The sequence below is a fragment of the Plectropomus leopardus genome, chromosome 11, assembly GCF_026936395.1.
Source record: "Plectropomus leopardus strain MGB_pleo_1.0 chromosome 11, ASM2693639v1, whole genome shotgun sequence".
NCBI lineage: Eukaryota > Metazoa > Chordata > Actinopteri > Perciformes > Serranidae > Plectropomus > Plectropomus leopardus.
The window spans coordinates 412,121-424,238 of NC_142186.1; the positions used below are offsets into that span (position 1 = coordinate 412,121).

Genomic DNA, 12,118 nt, shown 5'->3' on the forward strand with positions numbered 1-12,118 from the left:
AACAGCAGTTAGACTCTATAACGCATCATAAAGTCATGAGTCACTTGGACACTTCACTGCCACTGTCTCCACTTACCTTGAGCCACTCGAACACTTTACCTCCACTGTCCCTATTTTACGCACACACAGTGCACCCCCACGCACATAGAGTATTTATATTACATACATTCATATATAGTACATATACATATGTATACTTATTTATTATCTACATATTTCCACAAGCCTTCACCCATAATGCATACTGTATATGCTTGCCTATAGATTATCTTCAGCTAACGATGTATATATTATGTCTTTTTTCTTTGATATCTTTATTTTTAAATTGCTGTATATAATGCTACTCTTCTTATTTATATCTCTTTTAAATTGCTGTTTTCCTTATGTCATCTGTATCTGGGCTGCAGTAACACACAAATTTCCCCAATGTGGGATCAATAAAGTTTTATCTATCTATCTATCTATCTATCTATCTATCTACAGCGTGTGGTGACACATCAAATCCAAGGCAACACTCCCATCTTGAGTCTGGAAAAAGAAAAGCAACAATGAAAGCATTTTTTTCAAGTTGGCATGAATATTAAAGGCATGGGCTGCACACTTAAGCCCTGTCCCTGTCTTTCACATTGTAGTTAAAACCCCAAATACCTGCAGAGGATGACTAACTGAAGGATAAAAATAGCAAAGTATGTCAATAAGGCTTTGGTCAACAACAAGCTGCCAGAGCAGCCTCAGTGCTCCTTGGTCTCACGTCTCGAAATCTCTGAACAGACTGAGGGGGTGAACACTATTCTTCTGAAAGATATTTCCAGAAAAGACCACACCATATGATAGAATACATCTCCTGTATCCTTTTTGTTTTGCACCATGGTTTACTGAAACTTTTTAATTTCATGTTTTAGTCAATGTTAACCTCTGTAAATACAATACAAAACCTGTAAGACTAAGCTCAGAAACACAGAAGTCAATCAGTTGAGGGGCAAAGGCTGAGGTAGCACTGTTTTGAGGAAACAAATCACTTTTGTGTGAGACTGAAACGAGAACACAAACACACAAATGTGAGATGTCGCTGCAGTCGAATACCTCTTTTTGCTTAGGAAGGTTCCTAACTGAGTGAGATAACCGGAAGCACCTGAACGGTTCCAATTGTCCTATTAAGGAAAGGTGCGTCAATGCTTCCTTTGTAATCTCCTTTAGCATAGGATACACTATCCTTTACCAAAGGAAATGAGAGAATCTGTCCCACAATTCTTTGCAGTGGCAACTTTTAAAGTGACACACGCCATCGGCCATTATTTGGGGAATCAGCTGTTGTATTACATCACAGATCCACAGTCTGTATGAGCTGAAACAACTTTAACACAAACACGTGAACATGAAGTTGTTAACACAGCTGTGTGCTGCTTCTTAAGATGTTATATACACAGACTTATAATCAGATCTTTGTCCTGAATTTAGGTTCTATATTTTTCAAAAAACATATTTTTTATTGCTACCTATATGCTGATTTTGTTATTATATTTTTGCATGTTTTATGTGTTTTTAATATTGACTATTGACTGTTTTCTTTAATACAGCTTCTAGTGAAAATATTTCCTATTATTATACTTCTGTAATCTGTGTGACAATAAACATCTTTATGAGATCAGAATCAGCACATTGACATGAGGGGATGCTTTAAGACAGATGATGTTTGAAACATAAGAATGCTATGTACAGTGGTGGGTGTAACACATTGTACATATTTTATATTTATTACCTTAATAAGTATTATTTTCATAAAATCATATAGCCTAAGGATTCATCACGATAAATATGAGGGGAAAAGGAGGGTGAGTGTGAGCAAATATCTTGTGTGACAATGTTACATTTCACTTCTGTGACTGAACTTATGCCCCTGTATTGGAGCCATAGCAGACATATATACACTCTATGGGCGCAAAGCATTGCTTTTTCTAATCAATAATAAATTACCATGTAAAATAAAGGCAGTTACATTTTTTCACAAATACTACAGTGCACCTTGGAAGACTTGCATTTTATACTTTTTATTTTTGGATTGAGATTCCACTTCACACATGCAATGAGGCCTTCACAAAAATAAAAAATAGTGTTTGTTTTGGTTAGCACAACAAATTGATTATCTTATAGGACTGATGCAAAAAAATAATTATTGACTTTTCAAACTGGGTCACGATTGAAAGTTTGGAAATCTGTTCACAGAGTAGTTATTGAAAGAATTATTTTATTTTTTGAACAGATTTATGAGTGATTTTTTGTTTTTTGTGTGAGTGTGTGTGTGTGTGTGTGTGTGTGTGTGAGAGAGAGAGAGAGAGAGAGAGAGAGACATGGAAACATAGTACAGAACAAGTGACCAAAAACTAGTGCAATACAAGCTAAAACAATTATGCTATTCTCACCATCTCTTATGACCCAGGGCACATATTTGTATGAGAACTTATATAAAATGATCATCTATTAGGCCTATAATATTTTCATTGTGATGCAGATTCGAAACATAGATTGGCATTTTGAAGAAATAGACCTGGGGAGTATTCCTGAAAGGAAGTTCAAGTTATTGTTGACTTATTCCATGACTTTTCAAGGCCTGGAAATATGATTGTGAAATTCCATGATTTTTCCAGTTTTTCCATGACAATCACACTCCATAGAGAAAAACTGGGGGTATTCCAAAAAGGAGGTTCAAAAAAATAATGAGTTTAACCCTGAACTCTGAGTTGATTTACTCCGAGATGGGAAACTCTGAGTATTCTGTTCCTGAACAGCTGATCTAAAATTAACTCGGAGTATGTTCCATGGATGTATTATAGAGAAGTCGGGGTATGTTCACCCTGAGTTCACGAACTCCATGGATCATCCATCATCCACGGAGCCCTGATACCTCGATTAACCATGACAACTGCCGAAAAAAAAGAAACCAAGCTACTGTACCGCATTGGAACTAGTATAATAAAAGGTGGTGCCTTGTAATATTGCCCCATGTATTAATACACAGCTCAACTTTAAGTAAATACTACCTAAGTACCTTTTAGTAACTGTCATTAGTGCTCCACGCTGCTCACTAATAACCAGTTGTTTGAATACAGACCGTAGACTGTATATATGTTCTCTGATACAGACACAGTAAGACGTCCATGTTTCAGGCTTTAAAGCCAACAGCGTATGGATGTGTTGTAAAATGGTCAAAATGATGAATTATGATTAAGAAATGATGAACTACAGCAAAAATATCCATTACTATGGCCGGTACGAAGCCTCTGCTGTGTCAGAGTTACATGCGAGTTCACATGGTAGAGTCTCGCGGGTCCGATGCGCGTTCATTTTATGTCTGGAGAAACACCGAATTCCAATCCTTGATTCCGAAAATAGCACATTTTACGTCTATAGAACTTAATGTTTTTAATAATGGCTATAAAAAAATGCGTTCTGAAAAGTCTCAAAGAAAATTATATAGTGATTTAAGCAGGTCTCTTTCCCAATGTTAACAAATGGGGAAAAGCCTTTCTGGGCCAGTGTGCGTTCCACTTTCGGCCACTATGTAAATTTTGCTTCAGAGGGTGGCGCGCTTCCTGGGGGCTTGGGAATGCTTGTGAACAAGCGTTTTTCGCTTTGAGCACGGAGTCAATGCTCGGGTACACTCAGCTGCACTCGGCAGCGTTAGGCTGTCGTTACTCACTTCTACACATGCTCTATGGGCCAGTAGATCTGGGTATTTTACACTTTACACTACACTATTTTACACTTTTCTAAACCTGGAAAAAGAGTTTTCTCTGCTTCATGCGCCACTGAGCAGCTCTCATAGGAATGAACGAGGCCCGCCCCCACGGCTGTATCCAGATTTATACTAGATCCATGGGTGGATGTGCCATAAATACCAGATAAAATAAGAAACTATTAATTTCACTGAATAGTTTTAAATGTTTTTAGAGTATATGTAGCATGCGATTTGCAGTAATTTATTTTTCTTTATATTTTTAAACCATGACAAAGAAGATTCTGCATATAGTAGTATTTATATAGCAACTGTAATGAAGTTTTTTAATAGTTTGGAATAGTTTAGAAATACATTATAATTGACCATTTTTACATGAGTAACATCTTTTCGTCAAATGTGATTTGTTCATGCTGCGGGCTTCACATAAAATGGTCTCAAGTACTGCTGCACCCTGCACAGAGGAATGATGAATGAATGACATATATTTGTAGGCCAACCAGGAAGTAAGCATCGCGTTGGTTCCCTTGTCAAAAACCTTATGGGACTTTTGAATGTGATTTTCGATTATCGCCAAAAATAAGCTCTCTGACGAACACAAGTTTATGAGACTTACACTTTTTGTTCAGCATGATAATCTTCACAGATGAACACCACTTTTGTGTGTTTTGAGGAGTAAATGAAATCACCAGGAGCAAAAAGTTTTTGTTAGGCTATAACTGGTTGCACAACTTAAACATCACCAATACAATCACTTTAAAAACACGTTAAAACACGATGGAAAAATATCATAAACAGATAAATCTACAAGTTCAAGTGTGACTCTGTAAGGCTGTAAAGGCGGACAAGTGGTTTTTAATAAGTTTCAATATCAGCAAATGAAGCATGAATAGAGTAGATAACATTTAAGTGACAATGGTGCTCATGAGTGTATGTAATTTATTATATGCCCCCCATTATTGTTGTAAGTACCTGCAATATATGTTGTTTAGATGGCAAAAGCCCTCATAAAGGCTTTCCCAGCCATCCCTGACATGAACTTCAGCACATCTAAGAAGGAAATGGCGAAGGAGAGGAGAGATCTGGCGCTCAACATCCTGGAGGCCTCTGGTAAAGGCAAATTAAGCATAATCAGAAACAAGATAGATAGGGATATGGTTAAATAAATGTTTTTGTTTTGTTTTGTTTTTAGTCTTTGATGATCAGGATTGCTGTGCTATGTGTGCAACCTTCAAGCCACCAGGACAGGGAACTGCCATTGTACAGTGGGTGAGTGATTGAAAACAGTTAAAGACACATTGAATTATTGAATTGAATTGTTATATAGCCATAAAAACCCATATATAGCCATAAAAACCCATAATAATGTTTAAATCTCAAATAATAGTATATAGAAAATTAAAATTAATAAAATACATATTTCATTTTTACCTAAACAGATCCAATGTGATAACTGCAACTGGTGGTTCCATGGCTCATGTCTCTCCATGGACATAGAGGATGCCAAGAAAACTTGGAAATGTCCCTTATGCCAATAAAAACAAGGGGCATATGATAAAATAAAATAAAGTGTTGCATCATGTTACTTAACTGTCTTCATGAGATACACCTCTTGTTTTTACATTTTACACTTTTTATAATTTTTATTATTTTTTTATACGTAAATATTAGCATTTTAGCTCAATAGCTCCCAGGTCATATGACCAATGGACTCAAAATCAGTGTGTGATGATAGTACTCCACTGGCTGCATTAAACACACCTCTTATTTTTTACATTTTACACCTATTTCTAATTTTTATTAATTTTTTATATGTAAATATTAGCATTTTAGCTCAATAGCTCATAGGTCATGTGACCAATGGATTCAAAATCAGTGTGGGATGATAGTACTCCACTGGCTGCAATTTGATACACCTCTTATTTCTATATTTTAAATCTCCAAATAATTTTTATTAATTTTTTATATGTAAATATTAGCATTTTAGCTCAATAGCTCCTGTCATGTCAATGCTCACAGTGCAGGCTGGTCAGATGTCAAATGATTAGAAACAACAGGGGCTCTGAGCTTCTGATTATTTCTGTCTTTGTTTGGTCATTTGTTATTTGGATGCTAATGGGTGCAGCAAATTATTGTCGTTTTTTTTTTTGGAGCGTGACCAGCCCTGTGCTGGAGGTCCTGCTTATCTTAAAACCCCCTTATCAAAAACTGTCCCTTTCCTCAAGCTCACACTGACATCCCTGTGGAGGGTCCTTAGACAGGCCTACCTCTCTATATGATTTATTGATGTGTAAATATGGAATCATGCTTCGGCACCCTTCCCCAGTCAAAGACTGTGTTTGACGTCACAGTTATGTGGTTGACAATGCTCTGATGCTGCCTTCAGTGATCATCGGAAAGAGCGATTCTAACTCTCAACCCGCCAAACAGTCAATAAACAGCTCGTCCCGCAGGAAAGCGCGTTTCAGTCCAACAACACGACACAGAACACAACACAGCGGTCAAATGAGAAATCTTCTTTTTTCACTGTTGTTGGTTCAGGAAAAAAGAACAGTCCACCTTATGATAGATTTAATGGTCAAACTGTGGCTTTGTAGCCTATAGTATGTTTCCATTAACGTTTTAAACATTTGTGATGAACATTTCCTGAACAGCGGGAATCATTTCCGAACACAACTATCCATAATAACGTTTGTGAGAATGTCGATAGTTAGTTGAAGCCGTGAAGGCAGCGTCAGGGCTCAGCGCCTCGCTGGGAGGAAACAGCACTCCGCTCTAACCAGCTCGCCGCTGCCAGCGATGCAATGCTTCTTTCCACACATGAAGCCCGGGCATAGGCAGCTCCTGAGTGCCGCGGTGAGCTCCAAGACACGCTGCCATCCTCGTCCTCTGTGATAATTTGCGCTAAGCTTCAGTAGGGACCGTACGGGGGGAGCCAAGGTGGGCGGTGGAGACCGGACTCGGGGCTGTATGTTTCGGAGAGGTGAGCTAAACGAGCCCTAACTCTAGCTTGCTACATGCTAGCTTGCTACAACTGAGGCTAGCTGTGTGACATGTACAGCAGCACCTGTATATCTGTGTTAACTGCGCTTTGTCTCTCAGCTCTATGTGTATGTGTAGAAACCATTGTTTGTCAGTTAGCGAGCGACCTGGCGTTAAACAACGAAAACGATTAACGTCAGTCAGCCAGGAACGGTATGCTAACACGGATCAATCAATGAACAACAAGCTAGCTGCTGGTAACGTCAGGCTAACGTCCGTACCGCCGGGCCCGTTCTGGGCCGGTCTGTCAAACTCCACCGTGGGAGCAAAACGACCATAGCAAGCTTTGTCTTCTAGTAAGGGCCAGTTTTCAGACTGGAGTCGTAGGATCAGTGAGCTAATGTTAGTGCAGCAGCCTGCCTGTCAAAACAAGCCCAGCGGCTGCTCGCACTGTTCAGCATGGAGCCACACACACACACACACACACACACTAACTCACTGCGCAACACACACACACACACACACACACACACACAAACAAACAAACACAAACACTGAAACACATATCGTACCTCATTGAACTCACAGGACACAGGTCTGTCAGCTGTTACTGTCAGGTGAACATGATATAGGTTTTACACTTGATTTGGACTCAGTTTAACTCCTTGAAACCTGGCACATCAGTCTTCTTTGTTTTCCTTGAAAATATGTCTGAAAAGGCAAGAAGAAACTTGGAAAGAGATGTCCAACAGATTTCCAGATATTAGGAAAGAAAATGGCTTGAACATAAGTTTTATAATACGCCAGTTAAAATATAATAATAATAATAATAAGAATAAGAATAAGAAGAACAACAACAATAGTTATTATTCATTTTAACCTTTTTCTGTTGGTTACATTTTTTTTTAAAAAAAAGTGTCTTAAATTTCAGGTAATTTTCTTGTAACTCATAACTTGTTACTGCTTCCTATGTCTTTGAAAGAAATCAAGCCAATTTGCTCAGGTTTAAAATGGTTAATGGATAACTTTGCCAAGGTAATGTATATAGTGTTTATTGAAACGATATTGGTTGTGTGTGTTTGATATTGTGTAGGAAGCTGGAGCTATGGCTCTGTCCTTCAGCCTTGGATGAAGTGAACTAAGCTGGACTCACACGACTCAGCCAGCCTGCCCCTGCCTGCAGCAGGGGCTCCCCTCTCCCCATCGCCCTCTCCAGCTATGGCAGGCTTCAAGCGGGGCTATGATGGCAAGATTGCTGGCCTGTATGACCTGGACAAGACGCTGGGCCGCGGCCACTTTGCTGTGGTCAAGCTGGCGCGCCATGTCTTCACTGGGGAGAAAGTGGCCGTGAAGGTGATCGACAAGACTAAGCTGGACTCTGTGGCCACTGGCCACCTTTTCCAGGAAGTGCGCTGTATGAAGCTGGTCCAGCACCCCAACATAGTGCGCCTGTATGAAGTGATTGATACTCAGACCAAGCTGTATCTCATCCTGGAGTTGGGTGATGGAGGGGATATGTTTGACTACATCATGAAACATGAGGAAGGTCTGAATGAAGAGCTCGCCAAGAAATATTTTGCCCAGATTGTCCACGCTATCTCCTACTGCCATCGGCTGCACGTGGTGCACAGGGACCTGAAGCCAGAGAATGTGGTGTTTTTCGAGAAGCAGGGGCTGGTCAAGCTCACCGACTTTGGGTTCAGTAACAAGTTTCAACCGGGGAAGAAGCTGACGACCAGTTGTGGATCTCTAGCGTACTCGGCACCGGAAATCCTGCTGGGTGATGAGTATGATGCTCCAGCTGTAGGTATGCAAAACATATAGGCTGATAAATAATGCTTAAGTCATGAAATGAGTCACACTGTTAATTAGACAATGGCAGAGAGACAGAGTGTGGTGCCAGAAGACAGAATTTTAGCTACACCACTGATTCAGATTCTGTTTAAAGGGATAGCTTGAGATTTTTTGAAGTATCCATAGCCAGTGTATTACAGATGGTATTTGACGCCCCCAGTTTGGAGAAGCAGGCTGGGGTCATACACGGAAGCTCACCAATGAACTGCTGTGGACAGTGTTAGCAATGTATTTTAGCCACAGAATAAAGTCCTGTCTAAAAAAAAGAGTATGCTATGTTGAGAGTATTATCACAGCTTTACCTTCATGCCAGACAGTGATTTCAGAAAGGGAAATATCATGTCTTTAAAGCCAAATTTCATGGAGAAAATCAGTGATTTAACGTCTTTGAATAAAGACGCTGCCAGTCTGCTGCTGCCTCCATCAATAAATTAGTTTGTGTTATTGTGTGACTGGTGTTTTAAGGGTTAGTTTAGATTCACCAAGGTCACACAATAACACAAACTAACTAACTGATTAAAGCAGCAGCAGACCAGCAGCTCCCTAGCTCAGCAAGCTAAAAATACTGGTTTACTCTGTGGAGTCTGGTGGCTTTGACAAGAGCATAGTTGGGGGAACTGAAGCGCTGAACAGCTTCTCTGTCTAAATGGTTTCCCTGAAGAAAAAGTACAGAGGTGAAACTACTCTCTGTTTAGGGTACACTTAAACTAATATTGATTTTTTTTAGGTGGTTAAGGTATGTTTTGTTGCTGAGTCCCAATCACAGCAATACATTGCTGAGCTTCCATGTCAGACTCCTGCCTGCTAAACTGGGGGTGTGCTGCTGACTAACATCAGCTGTATGCAACACACTGACTATGGATTAGTACCCCACACAATCCCACTTTAGCAAAACCTGAATTATGCCATTTTAAGTTGGATAGACCAGGCTTGTTGCTTTTGTTGCTGGTAGTATGAACTCAGTTTCCAGTCCTCCTGATAAATCCCTCACCTCCTGAGAAGCATGTTCCTGTGGGGGAACTCAGGCTTTTGGCATCAGACTCTACAGGGCATCTTCATCACAGTGGTATTTAAAGCTAGCATCAGCACAGTGCTGTAATGAGGTTGACCATGTGGCCAGCACCCATTTCACACATTTTGTCACACCTTGCTGTAACACCTTGGCTGTTAGCTTGCTTCCAGAGCCTGAACACGTATTCATGTGGATGCTTTTGTGTTTGGATTGCTTCAGTCTTGAGCAGCCATCATATGCCACTGTCCTTTGCTACACAACACGGCTGAACGTGTTTTAAATATCAAGCTGCGTGTAGCAGTAGCATCATGGCGCTAACAGTAGCCTGACCAGACAGTAAACATTTTGCAGGCAGCTCTGGGTAATGTGCTACAAGGTCAGCTCCACTAGCACTGATGTCCGTGGGTGTCCCATTGCACTAAATGAACTGGCTCATTGATTTTCTGTGAGGGCTGACATAGTGCAGACCAACAGATTGTGTGTTCTTCCATTACTGATACGATATTTTTAGGGCTGGGGCGACGCATCGTCACGCAATTACGTGAATACGTTGATTCACGTAACGTGCATTGACGCGTCGCACCGTTTCACATAGTGCGTGGAACAACAGCGTGAGCAGCGCCGGGCGTGTTGTGTTTTGTTTCGGCGCTCGTCTATAAAGTTAGAGCGTGCACAATGCTCGCCCAAGCAGCGGTTGTCAGGCGCATCTGAGCTGCGTATCAGCTGCAGCACATCTAGAGAAACGGTGGCTTGCGGTTTTTTTTATGCGTGATGCTTTTGTTGACTCTATACCACTTTATACTGCAGTTTAAAGTAGCTCTGTCACAGAGATGAGGAAATACAAAGATGTTTGTTTTACCTCAACTTCAGGATTCCCTTTCAAAACAAAGGCTTCATAAATGAAGCCGTGAACGTGCTTATAAATATGAAAATACAGAACTTATATCAGCAGGCAGCAGTATGCCTTAAGGCTTGATTCAGAAATAATTTACTAGTTCTAATTATTTCTGTTAGAGAAAAGTTATAGTGTTACTCAAATTGCACTAATTTTACTGTAAGATGTTTCGTTGGACTGCTAGATTTGAGGTTTGTTACTGTAACAAAGAGTAACTTTTGTTAAGTGACTTTAATTTTACATAGTTTTATTTATTTTGCTGTTGGGTTGCTAAATATAGATTGCACTACATTCTTTTTACTTGAGTGGAACAAGCTCTTGCATTGATTTTATTTTGGAGAGACTTCATATCGGACTGCAAAACACAGGTTGCCAGTTAAGACTGGGCTATTTTTTGTCGGGGAATAATGCCCTGAAATGTACTTGTCCATGTGCTTTGGCCATGTAGTTGTCGTTAAGGAGTAACATGTATAGGTGGGGCTGACCAGAGCTCCTCACAATGATGCCGGCTCACATGCTGGATCATGTTAGTTGTACTATTTGTGTAGTTCAGCATCCTCTTGCAATATTTGCTGCATGTTTTTTCTGTTGTCTTCTCGCTTTTATTTCTTTCTGACTTGATCAAGCTCAAATACCACCACACCTCCACTTTGACAATGGAGGGTGCATCTTCTATATCATAATTGCCTGTCGTGGTGCCTTTGCTTCATCTTTTTTTACGTTGGCGAGCTGTCTCACGTCTCGCACAAGACATAGGATGTTAAACATGTAGTGACATATCACCTTGAGCAAGCTAAGTCAAGAGCAGATTATGCCCTCTGCTGTTCAAAAAGAGTGTTCATTTTTCAAGAGTGTTCATTTATCATTTCACTGATTTGAATCTCACATATTTATTGTATTTTTGATTTTTAACTGCCTTGCAATGCATCGTTACATTCCTACTAGGACGGCACAGTGGTGCAGTGCCTAGTGCTAGGTTTGAGTCTCGGCCCTCCCAGGTCCTTTCCATGTGGAGTTTGCATGGTGTCTACGTGGGTATCCTGCGGTTGCTCTAGTTTTCCCCATGATCAAAAACACGTACATTAGGTTAATACTCCTGTTGGTGCTCTTGACCAAGGCGCTGGCTGAAGATCTGGAGTTGGTCCCCACAGCTCACTGCTCCGTTAGACGATTGGTTAAATGCAGAGGACAAATTTTACAGTACAATGTGCATATGACAAGAAATACTTCTTCTGCTTCTAAGACTCTGGGGGCCAGATGCATAAAATTCTGTGTAGCTGCACTACTAAAACTGTGGTTACGCACAGAGGCAGAAATATGCAGACACATTCTTTTGGTCAGATTTATAAAGCTGTGTGTATGCCTAATTCTGTTCTGATCTCAATCATTGTGGTGCACAAGCCTTATTTCCACACCCACAATTCACCATCAATAAATGTTGAAACACCTGAAACATCTGTTTGTATAATGACACGTTTGCCCCTCCACCATCATTCCACTTGTCTGTGAGAAATACAGAGAAAGAGCAGTTTCACTGACTGTTGCATTAGCAGGCTCCCTAACAGAGCAGTCGCCATTACACACGGCTGTGAAAATTTCTAGCATCTGTTCCACTAATTCATCAGATTTCTGCAGATCATTG

The 12,118-nt window shown here is 40.3% G+C and overlaps 1 protein-coding gene across 1 annotated transcript in view; it reads left to right on the forward strand.

The window, feature by feature from the left end:
• Nucleotides 1-6,359: 6,359 nt before the first annotated feature.
• snrka (SNF related kinase a) overlaps nucleotides 6,360-12,118 on the forward strand; it is a 59,450-nt gene continuing 53,691 nt past the window's right edge. Inside the window, exons 1-2 of the mRNA XM_042489467.2 lie at nucleotides 6,360-6,716; nucleotides 7,809-8,522. Coding sequence (XP_042345401.2) covers nucleotides 7,934-8,522 — 589 coding nt within the window. The 5' untranslated portion in view covers nucleotides 6,360-6,716; nucleotides 7,809-7,933. The remainder of the gene's footprint in view (nucleotides 6,717-7,808; nucleotides 8,523-12,118) is intronic.